The 24,370-nt window shown below is 36.2% G+C and overlaps 1 protein-coding gene across 7 annotated transcripts in view; it reads left to right on the top strand.

Moving 5' to 3' along the window:
• Positions 1–24,370, top strand: part of MTIF2 (mitochondrial translational initiation factor 2) — a 42,563-nt gene that overhangs the window by 16,745 nt on the left and 1,448 nt on the right. For 2 of the 7 annotated variants that reach the window (XM_027131708.1, XM_027131713.1), the window contains 11 exons: positions 1,870–2,095; positions 2,454–2,565; positions 8,290–8,461; positions 8,916–9,076; positions 9,979–10,155; positions 12,110–12,249; positions 18,225–18,349; positions 19,648–19,852; positions 20,215–20,467; positions 21,129–21,269; positions 22,921–23,085. In XM_027131708.1, coding sequence (XP_026987509.1) covers positions 1,870–2,095; positions 2,454–2,565; positions 8,290–8,461; positions 8,916–9,076; positions 9,979–10,155; positions 12,110–12,249; positions 18,225–18,349; positions 19,648–19,852; positions 20,215–20,467; positions 21,129–21,269; positions 22,921–23,085 — 1,877 coding nt within the window. Of the gene's footprint in view, positions 1–3; positions 1,117–1,869; positions 2,096–2,453; positions 2,566–8,289; positions 8,462–8,915; positions 9,077–9,978; positions 10,156–12,109; positions 12,250–18,224; positions 18,350–19,647; positions 19,853–20,214; positions 20,468–21,128; positions 21,270–22,920; positions 23,086–24,370 lie in introns of those variants that run through there. The other 5 variants (XM_027131709.1, XM_027131712.1, XM_027131710.1 and 2 more) reach the window with 5 other exon arrangements.

Below are 24,370 nucleotides of genomic sequence, written 5' to 3'. Positions count from 1 at the left end.
AGTGGGGTCTCTTAGCCGTGTCGTCCCGGGTGGCGTGTATTGTTTGGCCTAAAGTGTTAGCGGCACAGATGACAAGCATTGCGCATTCGGGAGGCTTTCCATTGTGCACTTAATCCATACGTGATTGTTACTTTTGGCATAACGAAAGCGCTATCCAACCAGAAGCGGCCGGCTGCTTGCTCTCCCCGCGCGCCGCGGCAGGTGTCCTCCACGCCCCGACCTCCCCTGTGCCCAAGGCTTTTTGGGCTCGGGTTCCAGGCGAAGCCACCCTAGATCCGACATTCTACCGTGACTTTTTTTTACCTTTCAGATAACTCCCAAGGCTTCTAGCTGTTTCATTCAGACGTTTTCACCAGCGCAACTACATTATTTCCAACATCCTTTTTTCAGGTTCCATGATAAGAATATACTAGCGGCGAAAGAACACCTAATTGGGAGTCAGAAAGCCTGGGTTCTAGTCGTGACGGTCATTAACTAGCGGTATGACATTGGAGAAGGCTTTTTGACCTCTCTGGACTCCATTTTCCTTTTCTTTAAAATGAGGGGCTTGGAATAAGTAGTAAGTAAGGTTCCTTTCAGTTTTGGTATTTGGTTTATTGACCCCCAATGTGTTTTTCGAATCCCTGCGTCAGTGAAATAGTTGTGCTTTGGTTAATCTCCGTGTAGGACTTTTCCTCCCATTATATTAATCTGTGTCCTTGTTAAATCTGGTTTTAGAGTCATTAAAACATTTTTTTTTTTCCCTAAGGAATTCTGTGCTTCCTGAGCACCCTTTACTTCTTAGTTCAGGGAAATGTACCTAAATAAGATTCTTTAAATGTGCCATTCTTGAGGTGTTTAAGAATCATTATATTGGAACATTTTAAAGACAGTGGACCCCAAAGGAAGGGACTCTTGCTTATTAAACTTTGAATCAACAACCTCAGATGCAGTGCCTGGAAGATGGTGCTCATGAAATGTCTGCTGAGGGGAAAACTAGTACTTATGTTATTTTAGTTGCTCCTTCCCTTAAACACTGAAAAGCAAAGCTGTAGAAATGCAGTGTTGTGATCAGAAGAAATAGAAGACTCAAGGAGGAAAAGACTATACTACTGAGTTCTGAGCTACACTGTTGAGGTCTGTTGTGGTTTTCTCTCAGTAAACTCTTCTTTTGTCCCAAGAGTAATACTCAAAAGGCATTATTCAATAGGTATTTATTGGCATTATTCATTAGATATTTATTGGGTGCCTTCTTCCCACTCTAAAGCATCTTTTTTGGGGGGGTTGGGAAAAGGGGAAAATGTTAGGGTTGAAAGACAGTTCCAAGTAGAGGGAGCATATGCAAAGTTTCAAAGATTAGAAGACGTTGGAGATTACAGGTGAGACAGAATAACAAAAATTTGGGAGATAGGAGTGCGGGAACTATAAGAGCGTAAGAGATGGAGTGAGAGATTAACAGAAGGCAGATAATGAGTCCTTATATAGCATGTTTTGAAGTTGTACATTAAACTAGGGATAATCTCCCCCCATCCTCCCAAAGAATGTTTGGCAAAGAGTTGATGAGTGCAAATTTGCATTTAAAAAAAAATGACTGTAGTTGTGATTTGGTTAGTTGATGTTTCAGGAGTGAAAAAAGAACCCTTATAAGTTTGTTATTGTATTTCAGTGTTATTATGGTAGGAACATTAACAATAGTTCTAGTTAATATCTAGAGAGTACTTAGTACGGAATTCCATCTCTCTGGACTGTGAGCTCTTTCAGGGCGAGAACCCAGTTTTACTCATTGTTATAACTCTAGCACAGTGTTTTGTGTGTAGTAGATATCCAATTAATATTTACTAACTTGATTTCAATATTAACCAAAATAGTATTTGAAAACTTTTTTCCTAGGAGAAACATGAACCAGAAGATACTTAAGTTGGAGAACTTGCTACGATTTCACACTATTTGTAGGCAGCTGCACAGCCTGTATCAAAGAAGAATGTTGGCACAGTGGAGGCACGTGTTTTCATCTGCTTACCTGGTGTGGACAGCTCAGCTGTACCCCCAGCCCTGGCAGACACATGCGCTCATCAGGACCGCTTTATCTCAACATAGGCTTCTGGTGACAAAGAAGGTAGTTCTAGATTTCTCTGAGTTTCTCTATTATTTGGTCTGAGATAAAAGTGCCTAGAGCCATAAGTAGAAATCCATTTTGAGTATTTTGTCATTTTTGAAATCTTTATGCCTTAATGCTACATTCCAGGCAATAAATCTTTGTGAGGAAGGGAGGTTCTAGTTAGTAATGTTGATTAATTTGCTTATTTATATCAGTGTATAACAGTGAATTAAGGAATCAGGATTTTAAATTTTAGTCTAAGGTTTAACAATTTACGGGATTGTTGGTAGAAATAGGAGCCCTGACTGTGGTAGATATTCCAGAATAAATCTCAAAGTTTTTTCTTCCTTCTTTATGTGTTCTGAATATTTAAAAGGAAAAAAAATCGCAGAAATCTCAGTTATCTTCAACAAAATCTAAAAAGGAGGTGGAGGTATGGATTGGAATGACTGTTGAGGAGCTGGCCAGAGCAATGGAAAAAGACATAGGTGAGCCAGATAATTTTATAAGGAAAAATATGGAAACGTGGAATACCTGGTATTTTATTTGCAGTGAGATTAAGGCATTCAAGGATGAAAATTAGACTAGTGGTTTAAAAAGATGTTAAGTAATTCCAATATTTTTCACTTTAGATGACAAATCCTAATTAGTTTCTTGGCTCTTTGCCAAACCTAGTTCTCTAAGATTTTGCTTTTAATAAAAGTGGAAAAGATTTTTTTAATTTGAACTAACCTTTCTTGCTCAGAAATCTCGTGGGCTATTAGAATAAGTCCAAAGAATGCTTTTGGACTGAAGGACCGTATTTATACTCATTGACTTTCCTTTTGTTTCTCTATAATTCTCTAATTGCACTCATTTTGACAATTTCTGTAGTGTAGTGCCAGCAGAAAAATATTTGTAGTAATAACTACAACATTTTTTTTTCCTTAATAAATTTATTTATTTATTTTTGGCTGAGTCGGGTGTTTGTTGCTGCTCGTGGGCTTTCTCTAGTTGCAGCGAGCAGGGGCTGCTCTTCGTTGCGGTGCGCGGGCTTCTCATTGCGGTGGCTTCTCTTGTTGCGGAGCACAGGTGCTAGGCACACGGGCTTCAGTAGTTGTGGCACGCGGGCTCAGAAGTTGTGGCTCGTGGGCTCTAGAGCACAGGCTCAGTAGTTGTGGCGCATGGGCTTAGTTGCTCTGCAGCATGTGGGATCTCCCCGGACCAGGGGTCGAACCCATGTCCCCTGCATTGGCAGGCGGATTCTTATCTACTGCACCACCAGGGAAGTCCATAACTACAACTTTTCATAATACCATTTTTATTAGAAATGCAATAAAAATTGTAATTGGCCCGCTGTATCCAAGGGTTCTGCATCCGTGGATTCTACCAACTGTGAATCAGAAATATTAAAAAAAAGAAAAAAAAATCCAGAAAGTTCTAGAAAGCAAAACTTGAATTTGTCATGCATCAGCGACTGTTTCTATAACATTACATTGTATTAGTTATTGTAAGCAGTCTAAAGATGATTTAAAATATATGGGTGGATGTGTGTAGGTTATATGCAAATACTGTGCCATTTTATATAAGGGACTTATATATAAAGTCCATGTATTTTGGTATTCAGGGGATGTCCTGGAACCATGCCCCTGCAGATACTGAGGGACTACTGTATTTATTACCAATTTAGGATTGTTGGAACAAAATTTTCATTTCGTTTTCATTATAAACTGACATTAAAATTTAGTAAACAAGAAATAGCTTATTATTGTAGCAAAATAAAGTAACAAGTGAAGCAGACTTGGCAAAAAATTACTACTAATAACATATTTATTGAGCTGTTACTATATACCAAAACTTTATATGTATTAACTCATATAATTCTCACAATTCTCTAGAAGCAGGTATGATTATTATCCCCATTTATAGATTGAGAAACCAAGGCATAGAGAGGATAAATAATTGCCCAGGATTTCACAGCTACTATGTGGTGGAGCCAGGATTTTGAACCCAGGGAGTATGGCTCCAGAGCAGATGCTCTTATTCACAGACCAAATTTTCTCTCAGGAATTGTTATTTTGTAAATCACAGCAGAGCTAGAGTTTTAATGTGTATCCTGCCTGAAAGTGTTACCACTATTTGTGACAGTACATCCTCACAAAGAATAGAAAATTAGCACTCTATCTTGTGTTTTTTTTAAACTTGGCATTGGATTATGTAATCATTTTATAACTAGAAAACTTTAAGAGAACAAATGGACATGGCCATGTCATTCAGAATTTTTCCAAGGAAAACTGTATTGATATGATTTTATAAATGATATTGATAACAGACTTGATTTTTAGAACTTTTTATTATTGGCATTTTTCATATATATATGAAAGCAGAAAGAATGGAATGATAAGCATAATGTTTGCATGAGCCAGTGATAACAATTATTAATATATCATTTAATCCATGAGTACTTACATATTGCTAAATGATAATTCTTTTTTTTAAACATTAACACATACACGCATAACCATAATTCCTTTGTATCACCAAATAAATAGAATAATTAAAATACAGGTTTAATCCTGTGGATCAGTGCTCTAAATCCAAAACTGATTTGCTATGATTTAAATAAAAGTTATCTATTTGAAACTTATTTCATATTATAATCATACCTCTTTTGAATTTAAGATAGTTTTCATATGGTGAGTATTTTTAACTGCTATATTAGCAACATACATACATCCTAAGCCCCCTGCCCCGGCTCAGTTAAAATAACTTGATGTGGGAATTCCCTGGCGGTCCAGTGGTCAGGACTCTGCGCTTTCACTGCCAGGGGTGTGGGTTCAATCCCTGGTGGGGGAACTAAGATCCTGCAAGCTGTGCAGTGCAGCCAAAAAAGAAGATTGATGTAATATTTCTGGTTAAAATGCTTTGGGTACTTTTCTGCATGTAAATATTTAAGTCTTGGATAAAGATAAAATAATATGTTGATACTATATGCATTTAATGTAGAGGGAAAAAGATTATCCCTATGTATAATCTACCTCTCAAAAGTTTAGGATAACATATTAGAAAACTATAGTTACTGGATTATTAAGGATTTTTAGCATTATTAGAAACAGAATTGTACTCATTATAATTTTTATGTTTAGAGTTTTATTGTTTTCTGAGAGCATATCCATATAGGAAATTTATGTTGTAGCATTCTTTTTTTAATTTAATTTTTATTTTATATTACAGTATAATTGATCTACAATGCTGTGTTAGTTTCAGATGTACAGCATAGTGATTCAGTTATACATATACATATATCCATTCTTTTCCACATTCTTTTCTCATATAGGTTATTACAGAATATTGAGTAGTTTCCTGTGCTATACATTAGGTCCTTGTTGATTATCTATTTTATATATAGTAGTGTGTATATGTTAATCCCATACTCCTAATTTATTTATGTTTTATTTTTATTTTTTTAAGTTAATTTTTATTGAAGCATAGTTGCTTTATAATGCTGTGTTAGTTTCTACTGTACAGCAAAATGAATCAGCTATACATATAGATTTATCCCCTCTTATTTGGATTTCCTTTCCATTTAGGGCACCACAGTGCCTTAAGTAGATTTCCCTGTGCTATAGAGTATGTTCTCATTAGTTGTCTATTTTATACATAGTATCAATAGTGCCATACTCCTAATTTAAAATGTGTTTTCTTGGGGGAAAATGTGGTAGGGAAATACACAAGAAAGCATTTCTTGGCATTATTATGGAGTAGGATCAGTGAGGTGCTGAGGCTGGCTTGTACCAGTTTGTGAGCCTATTGCTAAATTATAAGGAATTATGTGAGCTGGTGTAAACACAACCATTTAAAAAATTAAGTCATAAATGGAGGTAATAAATACTCATTAATATTTTCACTTCTTAATTATTTTACTGCATTTTACTGTTAATCTATGATCTTGAGGTTATTTACGTTTATTGTACCTATATGGTGGAAATACTATTTAATAGTGTGCTGCTTCACATCTCTTTTCATCTCTGTGTTCGTGACTTCATATTGGTGGCTTGAAGTCAGACATGGTGGGGGACAGCAGCCCCCAACCTTTTTGGCACCAGGGACTGGTTTTGTGGAAGACAATTTTTCCACTGACGGGGGGGGGTAAGGTTGGGGGGATGATGGTTTCAGGATGATTCAAGCGCATTTATTGTGCACTTTGTTTCTATTATTATTACACTGTAATATATAATGAAATATTTATACAGCTCACCATAATGCAGAATCAGTGGGAGTCCTGAGCTTGTTTTCACTTGCCACTCACTGATAGGGTTTTGAATTGAGTCTGCAAGCAGTTGGTTTATTATGGTCTCTGTGTAGTCAAACCTCTCTGCTAATGATAATCTGTATTTGCAGCCGCTCCCCAGTGCTAGCATCACTGCCTCAGCTCCACCTCAGACCATCAGGCATCAGATTGTCATAAGGAGCCTGCAGCCTAGATCCCTTGCATGTGCAGTGTACAATAGGGTTCGTGCTCCTATGAGAATCTAATGCCACCGCTCATCTGACAGGAGGCGCAGCTCAGGTGGTAATGCAAGCATGGGGAGCAGCTGTAAATATAAATGAAGCTTTGCTCACTCCCCAGCCGCTCACTTCCTGCTGTGCGTCCTGGTTCCTAACAGGGGGTTGGGCACCCCTGGTGGCGGGTATTTGTACCATGGAAATTGGAAAGTGCTATAAATCAGGACTTTTTTTTAGGAGCCTCAGAGTAAACATTTACCAGCACACTACTGAATAGGAAGTTCTTTTAGTGTAATATTCTGCGTGTTTGAAGATGCCTTTCTTTTATATCTGTCTCTCAAAATATATATTTATAGGGTGACTGAAAGTCTGGAAGCATAAAACTAGTTATTTCATTATCACCACTGATACTTTATTTATTACCCACAGGAAAATATGACTGGAATTAAAGCACATTAAATAAAATGAAAACAACAAGTAATTATTTTTCCTATGTTTTGCTACTTTTTGGGCATCCTAAATAGATACATAAATAGTGTGTACATGTATTCTGTGATACTGTATGTGTGTGTGTGCATATATTTATGTATATACATATGTAAATATAGTCAATCCTTATTATTTGGGGATTCTGAATTGGCGAATTCCCTAAAATGTATTTGTAGCCCCAAAATTGATACTTGAAATGCTTTTGTAGTCATTCCTGGACATGCACAGAGCGGTGAAAAATTTGAGTTGCCTGACCTGATCACGCATTACTAGTGAGGTTCAAACAAGGCAACACTCTGCCTTCTCTCCTCTCATACTGTAAACAAGTGTCATTTTTGTGGTTTATTTAGTGCCATGTTTTTCTCATTTTTGTGCTTTTTTTTGGTGATTTCGCTGTTTAAAATGGCCCCTCAGCATGGTGCTGAAGTGCTGTTTAGTGTTACTAACTACAAGAAGGCTGTAATGTGCCTTACAGAGAAAATACATGTGTTAGATAAGCTTTATTGAGGCATTAGTTATAGTATAGTGCTGTTGACTGTGAGTATAACGTTAATGAATCAACAACATATATTGAGTAAGATGTCTTTAAACAAAAACACATAAAACAAGATATAGCTGATGAAAATGTTGTGACCAGAGGCTGAAGGAACGTAACCCTGTATTTCCCTTCAGAGCAATGATTCAGTATTTGCTAATTCACTGTTCCCAGTGAGTTTATAGAACATAATTACCTTGAATAATGAGAATTGACATGCAATTTAATGTTTTATTAATTGCTCAAGTAGTTCATAAGGTACATGGTAAATATTCAAATATTTATGAATATGCAGAAATATCAATTAATTAAATGTATCATATTTTTTTCCTTTTTTTTTTTTGATGTGGACCATTTTTAAAGTCTTTATTGGATTTGTTACAATGTTGCTTCTGTTTTATGTTTTGGTTTTTCGGCCTCGAGGCATGTGGGATTTTAACTCCCCGACCAGGAATCAAACCCGCGCTCCCTGCATTGGTAGGCAAAATATTAACCACTGGGCCGCCAGGGAACTCCCTGTATCATATTTTAAAGATTATTTTCTTTTCAACTTTTTTGTGATTCGTTAACATTAGAGAAACGGATAGCTTATATAGTTATTCCTCTCATTGAGTGTATTGTTTATATAGATGTTTATCAATAGAGGTCACTTTCTGGAACATTTAATTTGTGATCCTAAAAGGTTTTATCTTGTTTCACCCAGATTGTGTATATGAATCTTTATTGAACACTGCTGTTGACATAGATTCACTAGAAGCACACTCACATTTAGATGAAGTCTGGATCAAAGAAGTGATAAAGAAGTCAGGGATGAAGTTAAAATGGAGCAAATTAAAACAGGACAAAGTCAGAGAAAGTAAAGATGCTGTAAAAAGGTAAAACTTAACTGTATAAATTGGGGGAAGGAGACCACATTGTTTTATTCACACTTTTTAATGGAAACATTTGCCGTAAAATTCCTTTTGCAATTAAAATGATGTGTGAGTATAGGTTAAACTTTTCTTCAAAGTGCTTAAAGTATCAAAAAGTAGATTATAAAACTCTAAGAGTTATTTTTCTTAGTTTGCTGAGTGTATATATTGATCCTGAATTTTAAAATTTTTTTCAGTTTTGCTCACTGTTATGAAGATGCCTACAGTAGGTGGGCAGTCATTATTATTTTATCATAAGTCATTGTATGTATAGAGAGGAAAATAGTTACGTCTAATCAAAGCTAAATGTTGGGTTTTATTGTTAATGGTAGTTCACAGAGATTACTGCAGATCAGTTCACTGGCTATAAAGTGTTTCTGATATTTAAGAAATGAAACTCCTTTGCTGTTAATTGTAGGCCCCAGGCAGATCCAGCTTTATTAATACCAAGGTCCCCAGTTGTTACTATAATGGGCCATGTTGATCATGGAAAAACGACGTTACTTGACAAACTGCGAAAAACTCAAGTGGCAGCAATGGAAGCTGGAGGCATCACTCAGCACATTGGTGCCTTTCTTGGTATGAACACAGATCACCTTACAATGTGCTTGGGAACCCCACATATTATTTTCTTAAAATAGTGTCACCGTATGAAATATATGAATTTAAAGTAAAAGAAAGGCTAAAGCCTAAAGCCATTGGTTTGATGAAATGTAGAGCTGGTGGTTAATAAAGGTTATTTTGTACAGTGTATAAGAAGAAAGTTATACCTTTTGTATTCTAGCTCATTCTTAGTTTGGTTTAATGAGCCTAAGACTCTTCAATGCTAGGTTGTCATAATGTTACCACTCATAATTGAGTAACAGCTGTCATTTGCTGAACGCCTAGCATGTGCCCAGCACTGTTCTGAGCACCTTATATGCTTTATCTTTTTTTATCTTCGCAACATCATGAGGTAGGTATTAGTATTCCTACATACATATAAGGAGGCTGAGGCTTGTTTAGGTTGAGTTACTTGCTCAAAGTACACAGCTAGTAAAGTGGCAAAGCCAGCATTTAAACCCAAGGCTGTTGAACTCAAATCCTGAGTTTCTAACTGTGTACTAAATTGCCTCTGTTGCTCAAGACAGTTGTGCAGCTGGTGTTTGCTAATGCAGGAGTGGCTGCCTAGACAACTATCAGTCTGTTTTTTTCTCCAGAATATATTCCAGTTGGTACATTTATGAAAATAGTTATATTCTAGAAATAGGTTGAGTTTTAGTTTGAAATTATTACATGAAAAGAAAACCCTAAAGGTCTCACTGGTATGTTATCACTTTTCATTGTGGAGTGATCCAAATGCATTGTTCTGATTAAGGTTAATGGAAAGAATAAAATTATTTTGAAGAATTATTGATTGTGTTGATAGGTCATGTATATTCCTTTATATTAATGAAGTATATATTTGAGTGCTTAGAGTTCTTGGATTTCTGTTTCCACAGTTTCTCTGCCTTCTGGGGAAAAGATAACCTTTCTTGATACTCCAGGACATGCTGCTTTCTCAGCAATGAGAGCCAGAGGTGCTCAGGTCACTGACATTATCATATTGGTTGTAGCTGCAGATGATGGAGTGATGAAACAAACCATAGAATCCATTCAGCATGCCAAAGATGCTCAAGGTACTGTGTGGCTGACTTACATGTATCAGGAAGGAAGTTGCTTTCTTTTTTTTAAAGGATCTACTACAAAGTCACTGTTTTTACATGTCGCTCATTTAATCTTCCTGGCAATCCCAGAATTATTATACCTGTTCTACAGGTAAGGTGCAAAGAAAGTTGAATTGTTTTCCCAAAGACATTAACTACTAAGAAGAGTATAGCAGGATTCAACTTGGGACTTGTGACCACAAGTATATTCCTTCCTCTACTGTTTACTTACTTGGCATGGTGTGACAATTTAACAGTCTCAAATGACTTTTTAAAAAACGTTTTAATGTTTAACAGCTATAAAAGTAAGCCTAGAATAATGAACCCCTATGTACCCATCACCTCAATTCATTAGGAGTTACAAAGTGGTGATATTCTAATTGTTATTCCTTATTCATTTATTATCTGGAATTCTTCTCTAAAAGAGACTTTTCCCTCATCTGCTTTAAATAAGTTCTTATTTGGTCAAAGGTATAAAATCGAAACTTTTGGAAAATACTTGGCTATATTCTCCGTTATTTCTTCATTTAAAAATTGTAATAATAGGGAATTCCCTGGCAGTCCAGTGGTTAGGAGTGCACACTTTCACTGCCGAGGGCATGAGTTCAATCCCTGGTTGGGGAACTAAGATCTTGCAAGCCACGTGGCGTGGCCAAGAAAAAAAAATTGTAATAATAAACCCCACACACATACTTTGTACATTCATTCTTATTGTGATATGACCCTACACCCACTGAGAAAATACTGTTGTCTTGAGAAAATGTACCTGAAGGAATGCATCATATTCCCCTCGGTTTGTTGGCAAGAAAAAAAAGAAAGGGTTGACAATCATTGATCTAGTCCAGTGTTTTTTTCATCTCACAACATGAAAACTAAGACCCAGAGGGTGGCGGGAACTTCCTCAGTTACAGTTAATTTGCAACATGCCTGCATTTGGAATCCGGTCTTCTAGCTTGTGTTCCTCTCTTTATTTTTTAATTCCTCAAAACTACCTTTGTGGAATGGGCTATGTTCTTAATGATCCTAGGGAATATAATAAAAATAAGAATGGTAAATCTGTCAGGGACCCTGTAACAAAGCAGTTGGTTGAGATACGATGAATTCCTTACATCATGCTTTCTGTACCTGTTCTCTTGGAGCCTGTTAAGTTCCAGCTGATCGATATAGAATGTACTTTTTCATAATAATAGGCTGTGGATTGCATAGCTCTTTCGTGTCTATTTTCAATTTCTATTCCTTTGATACCTGAGAAAATTGCAGAGTTGGTGAAACTCAATCAGAGAATTATCTCCTAGAATTTTGTGTGAGTTCTCTAATGAAAGGGTATGTTTAGTAATGACAAGTAGATTATAAGATTATTTGGTTCATTCATTAAGTAAACATTTATTGAGAATCTACTTTGTGTCAGTCACTCAGCTAAGTGTGTATGAAGAAAGAGTTGCTGTAAATCCTAAAAGAAAGTTTACAATAATGGTACTTAGTTTCACCCCAGGGTGAGATGTTGGGTTTTAACAGGGAACTCCTGGAAAGAAGAGGCAAATGATCTAGTGGTATTAGAATTAGAATCTTCTCTTGATTTTTTTTTTCTGGAGATTATCTCTAGTGCAGTTGCTGATCTTGCTTTCAGATTTAAGGATAGTCCTTTCTCTACCCTAAGTACTGTTGTGTGTTTTGTTTTTGTTTTTTAATAATAATTGCGTATTCTTAATACAGAATCTTATAATTGCAGTTTTGACATCTCTCATCTGGAATCCTTCATGTGTATAAAGCAGAGTAGGTGGGTGTAAAGTGGGTCTTTTTAGGTCTTTTGTTAGATAAATACATCCGCTGGGTCAAGAGAAGGCCAGAAAACGTTGGCATCTTTCATTGTGAATACCTGGAGTTGAAGTGTCATCATATGCACTCTTCTTAACTCTGTCTCTTTCAGTTCCTATTGTCCTTGCCATAAACAAATGTGACAAAGCTGAGGCTGATCCTGAGAAAGTGAAAAAAGAACTGCTAGCTTATGATGTGGTATGTGAGGATTATGGAGGCGACGTTCAAGCAGTGCATGTTTCTGCACTCACGGTAAGTGCGGGCACCTCAGAGACAGTGTGTTCAGATGGGAGTGCTACACATCATGCACATAGTGCCTTATACCTAGAGAACATTTTGACATCCATAATTTCTGTTGTTGTTTAAAAATTCTCTGAGAACTAGGCGAAGCTGGTATCATTATCCTAGTTTAGCAGATTAGAAATTAGGCTCAGAAAGATTAGTCATCAATCCAGAGGGGTCAGGTTTACCTATTCTTTTCTTACTACGAGGTACTTAGAATGAGGAGAATAAGTGGTGAATGATGTGGGGATAGGATAATAGTGGGATAAAGACTTTTAAGCAGAAACGAAATTCAGTTGGTAATAAAAAGTGCTTGTTTTTAAAGTGAAAAACTATAGAATAGGTCTTGGGGCATTTAAGCGAAATTTAAACAAATAAAACTTTTTACTAATACAGTGTTGAAATATTTGGGTTCAGTTTGTTATTGATTGACTCAGTGTTTCTGTGAACTAAATTGCTGTAAGTTTTATAATGTTATTTATGATGAATTCCATTTTCTTTTAAATTACCAATTATTCTCTTCTGGATAAAATACACCAAGGAAGCTCAGTACCTGCTTTGTGATAGCATTTTCCAATTCTCTTGTCCTATACAGGTTGCTGCTAAGTAAAAATTTCCTTTTTTGTCCATTCTTACCATATTCCATGGTTTACTCGTAATATGGACTTTTTTTCTTCTGATCATTCGATGAAGAAATTGTACTTTATTTGGCCACCTTCCTCCAATTAAGTCTCATTTTATCTTTACTTTTCCTAAATTTGTTACCTCCAAGATGATTAGAAGTTATGCCTCTGTTAATAGTAAAATTATGCCTCTTTTTCTCTGAAACTCATAAAATGCCACCTTACTTGTCTTCTTTCTACTATACCTTGATTGTTACTACGATGTGAAAACCAGATGGCAAGATTAGAACGTTTGAAGACATGACCACCTTTTCTGCCCAGATATTAGATGAGTAGATAGATAGATGTAAAGCTGCTTAGGCAAATTTGGAGGCATGGCAAAGATGAATCCTGGGAATGGAGGTAAGAGAGTGGCAGGGAAGTAAGATGAGGCCTTCTTTTCTGATGAAGAATAGAAAACTCTTCATGCAAAGAAACAACCCCAGCTCTACTTTTCAGAGCAGCATTTTGTAAATTGGAATAAATACTAGGAATAAGTAGATGGGTACGAAAAGTGTTTAGTTTGTTTTGTTACAGTTGTTTCTGTTGCTTTATATTGTAACAATTGTGAGCAAGCTCTTAGCTGACATGGAGAATGGAAAAATCCCTTGTCTATCAGTTCCAGTTCCATCACCCGTTAATCAGCTGCATGATCTTGGAGACTTAGAAAGCATAGTAGACATAGATCATTAAAGGTGAAAGAATCATCTAATCTAGCTCCTTCATTTTACAGTTGAGGAAAGGTGATCCAGGAGGTGAACTGATTTTCCAAGGTTGTACAGCTGGGTAGTTGCAGAGTATAGGTTATAGTTTGGGTCTAGTCAGTGCTTTTTCTCCTTATTTATTTAATAAGAGTAAGTAGTGTTTGATTTACTTATTTTACAGGATTCTTGAGTGGATCAGATGAAATCAGTGAAAGCTTGTTCAATTGGATAGAACTTCAATTGTAATGTAGCACTGTAAAGAAAGTGAGAGGAAGAAAACACAATTGTAGAGACAGGTGGAGGACAGAGGGTGAAAGGAGCATGTGTTTATAAAAGGGTATTAACAGGGCTTCCCTGGTGGCACAGTGGTTGAGAGTCCGCCTGCCGATGCAGGGGACGTGGGTTCGTGCCCCGGTCCGGGAAGATCCCACATGCCGCGGAGCGGCTAGGCCCGTGAGCCATGGCCGCTGGGCCTGTGCGTACTCCGCAACGGGAGAGGCCACAACAGTGAGAGGCCCGTGTACCGCAAAAAAAAAGGGTATTAACGGACTCTAGTAGATATTCTTAAAAATATATAGATAGATAGATAGATAAATGGATAATATATATATTATGTATATATAATATCTATCTATATATGTATAGCCACTGTTCGTTGCAAGATCAGTCCCTGGGTCAGATTTTCTTGCTTATCTCTTCTTCCCTCCCTCCCTTCCTCCCTCCCTTCTTTCCTCCTGTCAAATAGGGTAATTCATGTTTTGGGGTTTTTTTTAAACATCTTTATTAGAGTATAATTGCTTTACAATGGTGTGTTAGTTTCTGCTTTATAACAAAGTGAATCAGCTATACATATATCCCCATATCTCCTCCCTCTTGCATCTCCCTCCCACCCTCCCTATCCCAGCCCTCTAGGTGGTCACAAAGCACCGAGCTGATCTCCCTGTACTATGCGGCAGCTTCCCACTAGCTATCAGTTTTACATTTGGTAGTGTATATAAGTCCATGCCACTCTTACTTTGTCCCAGCTTACCCTTCCCCCTCCCCGTATCCTCAAGTCCGTTCTCTACGTATGCATCTTTATTCCTGTCCCGCCCCTAGGTTCTTCATAACCATTTTTTCTTTCTTTTTTTAGATTCCATATATATGTGTTAGCATACGGTATTTGTTTTTCTCTTTCTGACTTACTTCACTCTGTATGACAGACTCTAGGTCCATCCACCTCACTACAAATAACTCAGTTTCGTTTCTTTTTATGGCTGAGTAATATTCCATTGTGTAACTGTGCCACATCTTCTTCATCTGTTCATCTGTCTGTGGACACTTAGGTTGCTTCCATGTCCTGGCTATTGTAAATACAGCTGCAGTGAACATTGTGGGACATGACTCTTTGAACAATGGTTTTCTCAGGGTATATGCCCAGTAGTGGGATTGCTGGGTCATATGGTAGTTCTACATTTAGTTTTTTAAGGAACCTCCATACTGTTCTCCATAGTGGCTGTGTCAATTTACATTCCCACCAACAGTGCAAGAGGGTTCCCTTTTCTCCACACCCTCTCCAGCATTTATTCTTGTACATTTTTTGATGATGGCCATTCTGACCGGTGTGAGGTGATACCTCATTGTAGTTTTGACTTGTGTTTCTCTAATGATTAATGATGTTGAGCATTCTTTCATGTGTTTGTTGGCAATATGTATATCTTCTTGGAGAAATGTCTATTTAGGTCTTCTGCCCATTTTTGGATTGGGTTGTTTGTTTATTTGATACTGAGCTGCATGAACTGCTTGTAAATTTTGGCGATTAATCCTTTGTCAGTTGCTTCATTTGCAAATATTTTCTCCCATTCTGAGGGTTGTCTTTTCATCTTGTTTATGGTTTCCTTAGCTGTGCAAAAGCTTTTAAGTTTCATTAAGTCCCATTTGTTTATTTTTGTTTTTATTTCCATTTCTCTAGGAGGTGAGTCAAAAAGGATCTTGCTGTGATTTATGTCATAGAGTGTTCTGCCTATGTTTTCCTCTAAGAGTTGTATAGTGTCTGGCATTACATTTAGGTCTTTAATCCATTTAGAGTTTATTTTTGTGTATGGTGTTAGGGAGTGTTCTAATTTCATTCTTTTACAGGTAGCTGTCCAGTTTTCCCAGTACTACTTATTGAAGAGGCTGTCTTTTCTCCATTGTATATTCTTGCCTCCTTTATCAAAGATAGGGTGACCATTTGTGCGTGGGTTTATCTCTGGGCTTTCTATCCTGTTCCATTGATCGGTATTTATGTTTTTGTGCCAATGCCATACTGTCTTGATTACTGTAGCTTTGTAGTATAGTCTGAAGTCTGGGAGCCTGATACCTCCAGCTCCATTTTTCTTTCTCAAGATTGCTTTGGCTATTCGGGGTCTTTTGTGTTTCCATACAAATTGTGAAATTTTTTGTTGTAGTTCTATGAAAAATGCCATTGGTAGTTTGATAGGGATTGCATTGAATCTGTAGGTTGCTTTGGGTAGTAAAGTCATTTTCACAATGTTGATTCTTCCAATCCAAGAACATGGTATATCTCTCCATCTGTTTGTATCATCTTTAATTTCTTTCATCAGTGTCTTATAGTTTTCTGCATACAGGTTTTTTATCTCCTTAAGTAGGCTTATTCCTAGCTATTTTATTCTTTTTGTTTCAGTGGTAAATGGTAGTGTTTCCTTAATTTTTCTTTCAGATTTTTCATCATTAGTGTATAGGAACTCAAGAATTTTCTGTGCATTAATATTGTATCCTGCTACTTTACCAAATTCATTGATTACCTCTAGTAGTTTTCTGGTAGCATCTGTAGGATTCTCTATGTATAGTATCATGTCATCTGCAAACAGTGACAGCTTTACTTCTTCTTTTCCGATTTGGATTTCTTTTATTTCTTTTTCTTCTCCTATTGCTGTGACTAAAACTTCCAAAACTATGTTGAATAATGGCAGTGAGACTGGGCAGCCTTGTCTTGTTCCTGATCTTAGTGGAAATGCTTTCAGTTTTTCACCATTGAGGACGATTTTGGCTGTGGGTTTGTCATATATGGCCTTTGTTATGTTGAGGAAAGTTCCCTCTATGCCTACCCTCTGGAAGGTTTTTATCTTAAATGGGTGTTGAATTTTGTCAAAAGCTTTGTCTGCATCTATTGAGTTGATCATATGGTTTTTCTTCTTCAGTTTGTTAATATGGTGTATCACATTGATTGATTTGCGTGTATTGAAGAATCCTTGCATTCCTGGGATAAACCCCACTTGATCATGGTGTATGATCCTTTTAATGTGCTGTTGGATTCTGTTTGCTAGTATTTTGTTGAGGATTTTTGCATCTATGTTCATCAGTGATATTGGCCTGTAGTTTTCTTTCTTTGTAACATCTTTGTCTGGTTTTGGTATCAGGGTGATAGCCTTGTAGAATGATTTTGGGAGTGTTCCTCCCTCTGCTATATTTTGGAAGAGTTTGAGAAGGATAGGAGTTAGTTCATCTCTAAATGTTTGATAGAATTCGCCTGTGAAGCCATATGATCCTGAGCTTTTGTTTCTTGGAAGATTTTTAATCACAGTCTCAATTTCAGTGCTTTTGATTGCTCTGTTTATATTTTCTATTTCTTCCTGTTTCAGTCTTGGAAAGTTGCGCATTTCTAAGAATTTGTCCATTTCTTCCAGGTTGTCCATTTTATTGGCATATAGTTGCTTATAGTAATCTCTCATGATCCTTTGTATTTCTGCAGTGTTAGTTCTTTCTTCTGCTTTTTCATTTCTAATTCTATTGATTTGAGTCTTTTTTTTTTGGCGGTACACGGGCCTCTCACTCTTGTGGCCTCTCCTGTTGCGGAGCACAGGCTCCAGATGTGCGGCTCAGCGGCCATGGCTCACAGGCCCAGCTGCTCCATGGCATGTGGGATCTTAGCGGACTGGTGCACGAACCCGTGTCCCCTGCATCAGCAGGCGGACTCTCAACCACTGCGCCACCAGGGAAGCCCTCTCCTTTTTTTTCTTGATGAGGTGGCTAATGGTTTATCAATTTTGTTTATCTTCTCAAAAAACCAGCTTTTAGTTTTATTGATCTTTGCTATTTTTTCCTTCATTTCGTTTTCATTTATTTCTGATCTTTATGGTTTCTTTCCTTCTGCTAACTTTGGGGTTTTTTTGTTTTTCTTTCTCTAGTTGCTTTAGGTGTAAGGTTAGGTTGTTTATTTGAGATGTTTCTTGTGTCTTGAGGTAAGATTGTATTGCTATAAACTTCCCTCTTAGAACTGCTTTGCTGCATCCCATAGGTTTTGGTTTGTCGTGTTTTCATTGTCATATGTTTCTAGGTATTTTTTTATTTCCTCTTTGATTTCTTCAGTGATCTCTTGGTTATTAAGTAGTGTATCGTTTAGCCTCCATGTGTCTGTATGTTTTACAGATTTTTTTCCTGTAATCGATATCTAGTCTCGTAGTATTGTGTAATTTATGTTTTTAATGCTTAAAGAGAAAAGTGTAACTGTCGAGAATTATTTGGCTTTCTGATCCTGGTATTTACATTTACAGATATTAGTTATTAATGTATATTAACAGGTTTTTTGTTATTAAAGGGCGATAACATGATGGCTTTGGCAGAGGCAACAATTGCTCTTGCAGAAATGTTAGAATTGAAAGCAGACCCTACTGGTCCAGTTGAAGGAACAGTAATAGAATCTTTCACAGACAAAGGAAGAGGGTAGGTCTGTTAAAATGGTTGCTTTCTAATAATTTTCATTGTTTTTGTGACTTGATTATATAACAGTATCTTATGTTTATTGCACATTATTGTTAGTCCCTGAACAATATTTTCAAAGCATTTGTTTTAAAAAATATGGATTTCCCTGGCAGTCCAGTGGTTAAGACTCCACGCTTCCACTGCAGGGGACACAGGTTCGACGCCTGGTTGGGGAAGTTCTGCATGCCACTGCGGTGCAGCCAAAACATGTATATTTTTTTTAAATAAAAATAAGAAGTATTTTATTGCACTGGCACACAGAACACAAACATGCAGTTATCAGTAGATCTTAGCAAATATGTGTATACATTTAGTAGTCATATTTAGGTGACTTAGTAGTTCAATTTGCTTGGTGTCTTTTTTTCTCCCCACTGACTTAACTGAATTGCTAAAGCCTTATAGACTAACATAACTTGGAATAAAATGGCAATTGTTGCATTTTAGGGTTTCTAAATTCTTTATGTTCTTACCCATTAATATATAGTAAGATTGTTGGAATAGTGTTCTCTTCTTTAATTTCCCTCCCTATTAGCAAAAGAGGTCTTTTCACTGCTTAACAAATTATAGAAAGGAGATTAGGATTCTGTCAGAACACTTAGCTGTCTGCACCCTTCACTACCATAACCTTACAAGAGATGTTTTTTGTTTTCTTTTTTCTTTAATTGTAAAAATTGCATAATATTAAATTTACCATCTTAACCATTTTGAAACGTACAGTTTAGTAGTATTAAGTATATTCATATTGTTGTGCAACAGATCTCTAGAACTTTTTCATCTTGCAAAACAAACTCTGTACCCATGAAGCACTAATTTCCCCGCCCTCCTCCACCCAGCCTTTGGCAGCTATCTTTCAGTAGTTGTTTCCATGATTTTGACTACTTTAGATACTTCATATGAGTGGAATCATGTAATATTGTCCTTTTTGACTGGCTTATTTCATTTAGCATATGTTCGTCCAGGAGGTTCATCCGTATTCTAGCATGTGACAGGATTTTCTTTTTTTAAGGTTTTATAATATTCCGTTATACATATATACTGCATGTTCTTTATCCATTCTTCCATTGATGGACATTTAGCTTGTAATTTTGAAGAAATGTCTTTATAGTATGAAAAACTGTTTGAGAAGTTGAGAAGTGGTGGAATTAACCCTGTGTGTTCAAATTATATATTTTTTAATCTCATAAAGATATCTTTACTGAGAAAGTGCCATTACATCATGATTATGGCATTAAGAGTATATACTTTTATTTTCATATTAGTCCTGTTACTACAGCTATAATTCAAAGAGGAACTTTGAGAAAAGGCTCCATTCTGGTTGCTGGAAAGAGTTGGGCAAAAGTACGCTTAATGTTTGATGAAAATGACAAAGTAATCAATGAGGCCTGTCCCAGCATGCCAGTGGGAATTATAGGCTGGAGAGACTTCCCTTCTGCAGGAGATGAAATTCTTGAAGTAGAATCTGAGGTATATCAAGCTTAATTCCTCTACAGTAGATATGATATAATGATTTAAAATATCAATCTATAATGTTATACCAAATAAGTAATAAATAATTCAGTACTATAACGGGCTGTGAGGGGGGGCTAGTGATGTCATTTTAGAGTTTGGCTGTAAAATTTGGCTTTTAAAATTTGAGATAAGATTTTTAAATAATTTCAAATTTACACAAAGCCTCCATATAAAAGTTTTGTAAGTTTCTTAAAACTTTAAAATTAGTGGTTTCATATATGAGCTAGGCTAATTTCATAGTGGAGGAAAAAAACCAGCAGTTACTGGTTTCTATTTAGTTAAATAATTCCCTTTTTTTTTTTTTTTCCCCAATAAAGCCAAGGGCACGTGAAGTTGTTCACTGGAGGAAGTATGAGCAAGAACAGGAGAAAAATAAAGAGGATCTGGAATTAATAGAAGAAAAACGAAAGGAACACCAAGAAGCACATCGGAAAGCCCGCGAGAAGTATGGCACTTTGCACTGGAAGGCGAGGTCATTTATAAAGTACAAAATAAAAAAACAGCAGCAACCCTTAAAGCCAAAAGAAAAAGCAGGAGGAGATTCAAATGTACTTCCTATAATTATTAAAGGTGACTTTTAAAAGATTTTACTTTACATCTCATTTTAGGAATATATGTATTTCGTCATTCTCACAATTAATTTGGGCCATTAAATTTAAGCCAAAATGATTTCAGTATTTTGGGGGGGATTTTTAAAAAATTGAGATATACTTGACATGTAACATTATATTAGTTCCATAATGATTCAGTATTTGCATATATGGTGAAATGATCACCATAATAAGTCTAGTTAACATCTGTCACCATCCTTAGTTATAAAATTTTTTTTTCTTGTGATGAGCACTTTTAATATCTACTCTCTTAGCAACTTTCAAATATGCACTACAGTGCTATTAACTATAGTCACTGTGCTGCATATTATATTCCCATGACATATTTACTTTATAACTGGAAGTTTGTACCTTTTGACCCTCTTCACCCTTTTTGCCCACCCCCTCACTGGGGGAGATTTCCTTAGTAAACATTTATCTAGTGGATTTTGTTGTAAATGTACATTTGGTTCTTTATACTTTATTCAGTTAAGTAGATATTTATAATGCTAAACCTAAAGAAAAGTGGATTTTGTGGTAAATGCTATTCCTATTATTGCTTTAAATAGATTATTGTCATTTTTGTGTCTGTTAATTTCTAACTCCTATCACCAATAATTTTAAACTTTTGCTGCATTTAGGTGATGTTGACGGTTCCGTAGAGGCCATTTTGAACATTATGGATACCTATGATGCTTCACATGAGTGTGAACTAGAGTTAGTACATTCTGGTGTGGGTGATATTAGTGAAAATGATGTTAACCTTGCTGAAACATTTCATGGTGAGGATTCCATTTCCTGTTTGTTTAACTGTGTTCCCTAGAGCATACTCTGAACCATTTGCTTCTGTCTTTTCTTGCTGGGCTAGTCACACCTGACATTTTACCCCCATCGGTATCCCCCTTCCTGTTGCAGTTCAGTCTCAGCTAGTGATTGAGGGCAAATGGGATGTGCAGTATTGCAGCCACAGCTCCACTGTGGCTGTCATTGTTGTACTGAAACTTTGGGGAACTATTTCAAGCCCAGTAGTATTTCTTGAATGTACCATTACTGCCTCCTCACCACTTCCAGGTTCCCCCCCAACCCAGGCTTGGTTCTCTCTCTCTCTCTCTTTCATTTAGACTTTTTGAATGCTCTTTAATCTGCAATCAGCCTACTCAGTACTTTCCTTCATCTTTTACTTTTGGTTGCCTATTTTTGTTTACTTATAATTTTACAAATTATATTTTTCTTAAATCAAAAGCTCTTTTTAGCTTTATATGCCTTGAAGACAAGGGGACTGTTTGTGAGTCAAACTTACGATACATGGAAAGGGGACTCATGACTGCATGACTGTCGCTTTAACTAGGTTTAACATCTAGGCAAAGCACCAGTGTTATTGAGTGATTAATGAATCATTTAGGAAGGGGGTACTTCATGACCTAACTTGATTAGAATTAGATGTTACCTCTACTACTGAAAAGATGTTTTCAATAACGTTGGTTATTTCAAAGTATTTTATGGGCACTGACTTTTCTATTAATGCAGATAGTATGATGCATTGAATGATTTCTTAATGATAATAAGACTTTCAAGGTGGTTCTGTTTTTCTCCTGATTAAGCCATTTGCATAAATTTTTTTTCACACCCCCAACGTATTTGCAGTTAAATACATTATTTGTTCTTTGGTAAAATGGTCAGCTCCATGGAACTTCTTTCATTTCTTAAACAACTCTTGAACTTTACCAATTAAGTAACTACAGTTGACACTTGAACAACACGGGTTTGAACTGCGGATCCACTTATACGTGGATTTTTTCAATAGTAAATATTACAGTGTACTACAAGATCCGAGGTTGGTTAACTCCTCGGATGTGGAGGAACCGCAATTATATGGAGGGCCAACCATAAATTATGCTCGGATTTTCAACTACATGGAGGATTGGTGCCCCTAACACCTGTGTTGCTCAAGGGTCATCTGTATTTTTTGAATATCTTTTGGCCAGCTGAATATCTAAAAGCAAACAACAAAAGTTGTAGACTATAAGATTATAATTAATAACAGAATTGTTATTAAAATAATGTAGTATTTCAGTTCTAATCATTTTTTTCTTATTTCTCTGGTATGAAAGCTTCGTTTAGCATATTGCCTTGCACATAATGGTCATTTAAAATAAATGAATAAATGGTCATTTAAAATAAATGTTCCTTAAATGATTGGATTTAAAAATCATAAAGAAATCTTCCTTGTTTAATAAGCCACAGTAGAATTTATAAAATCCTTTCATTAATTTAAAAAATTAACTAGTTTTCATGAGAAAAAATTAAAGAATTTACCTCTCCTACTCACTTTTAATTTACATAGAAGCAAAAAATTTAGATTTGAGTTTTTGCTTGGAAGACAAACTGTTTAATGCAATATTTGTGCTACTTTATTGTATTTATGCTTTCCAGGTGTTATATACGGCTTCAATGTGAATGCAGGCAATGTTATCCAGCAGTCGGCTGCAAAAAAAGGAGTAAAAATTAAACTTCACAAAATCATTTACCGTCTTATTGAAGATTTGCAGGAGGAACTGAGCAGTAGATTGCCCTGCATTGTGGAAGAGCACACAATCGGTGAGTGTTCACTGAATGTTTAAACATTCGTATCTAACCTGCTGTAAATAACACTTGAAAGCAAAGTTTAAGGAAAATGTATTTTGCTGTTTAAATATGTTCACTGTTCCAACACATATCCTGTGTTCTAGAAAAAAATGACTACTATAGATAAAGGTTCAGTGTAACTTCGTATGAATTATAAACACCTGCCCTCTGCAAGGTGTTGTGCTTTTGGCTGTGAGGATACAAAGGCAAATAAGGCAGTAAGAACTTGCCCTCTAGTTAGGCATAAACCACTAATTGTAATACAGAGTAGACTGGGATGGGAGGCATAAACATTATTAACAGTGTTGTGGAAGGAGCCATTGATTTTGTCCAGCAGCTGGCAAAGAAATCCACCATGAGAAGAAAATTTACATTTAAATATTAAACATTTAAAAATATTTTTTTCTAACATATCCCTTGGCCAGTTTAACGGCTAAATTTATTTCAGATGGACTGAATCAGTTTATCTCTTCTCTTTCCTCCCCACATCCGGATATTTTTGGTTAACTTTTAATTTTGATGATAGTTTTATATTTCCAGAAAAATTACTGGAGAAGTATAAGCAACTCCCTCCCACTTCACCAGTTGTTTACATTTTGCCCCATTTGTTTTAGTCCTCCCCCTTCAAACACACAGACACACACACACACACACACACACACACATTTTTTTTCTGGGCCATTTGATAGTAAATTTGAGATATTGTGTTCATTTGCCTGTAAATATTTGCATTTCCTAAACACAAGAATGTTCTCGTATAAAACTGCAGAACAAGTATCAAACTCAGGAAATTGAACATTAATACTCTTATCTAAGTCAACAAGTATCAAACTCAGGAAATTGAACGTTAATACTCTTATCTAAGTCACAGTCCATGTTCCAATTTTGTTCATTGTCCCTATATAATGTACTTTATAAATATATATTTTTCCCTCAGTCCAGGATCACAGATTAGGTTCTTCAGTCTTTTGACCGTGACATTTTTGACGTGTATATAGGCCAGTGATTTTGTTGAATGTACTTTAATTTGGATTTGTCTGTTTCCTCATGATGAGACTCAGTATTTGCATTTTTGGTCCACAGTACAGATTTATTTTAGGCTTTTCTGACCTACTTAACATGATCACACAGAGATTTGTATGTTCTTGTGCTAAGAGCAATTTGGAAAACTGAGTCATATGAGGGTTTCCAGGGGTAAGTGAGAGCACCAAATAACACTAATTCTAGAAAACTGGTACATTATAGTGTGTGGTACCGT

The sequence above is a fragment of the Aethalodelphis obliquidens genome, unplaced genomic scaffold (genome assembly GCF_003676395.1).
Source record: "Aethalodelphis obliquidens isolate GAN/ISIS:26980383/991018 unplaced genomic scaffold, ASM367639v1 scaffold40, whole genome shotgun sequence".
Lineage (NCBI taxonomy): Eukaryota > Metazoa > Chordata > Mammalia > Artiodactyla > Delphinidae > Aethalodelphis > Aethalodelphis obliquidens.
The sequence above is the reverse complement of the archived record's forward strand: the minus strand, read 5'-3'. Positions and strand labels throughout refer to the sequence as shown.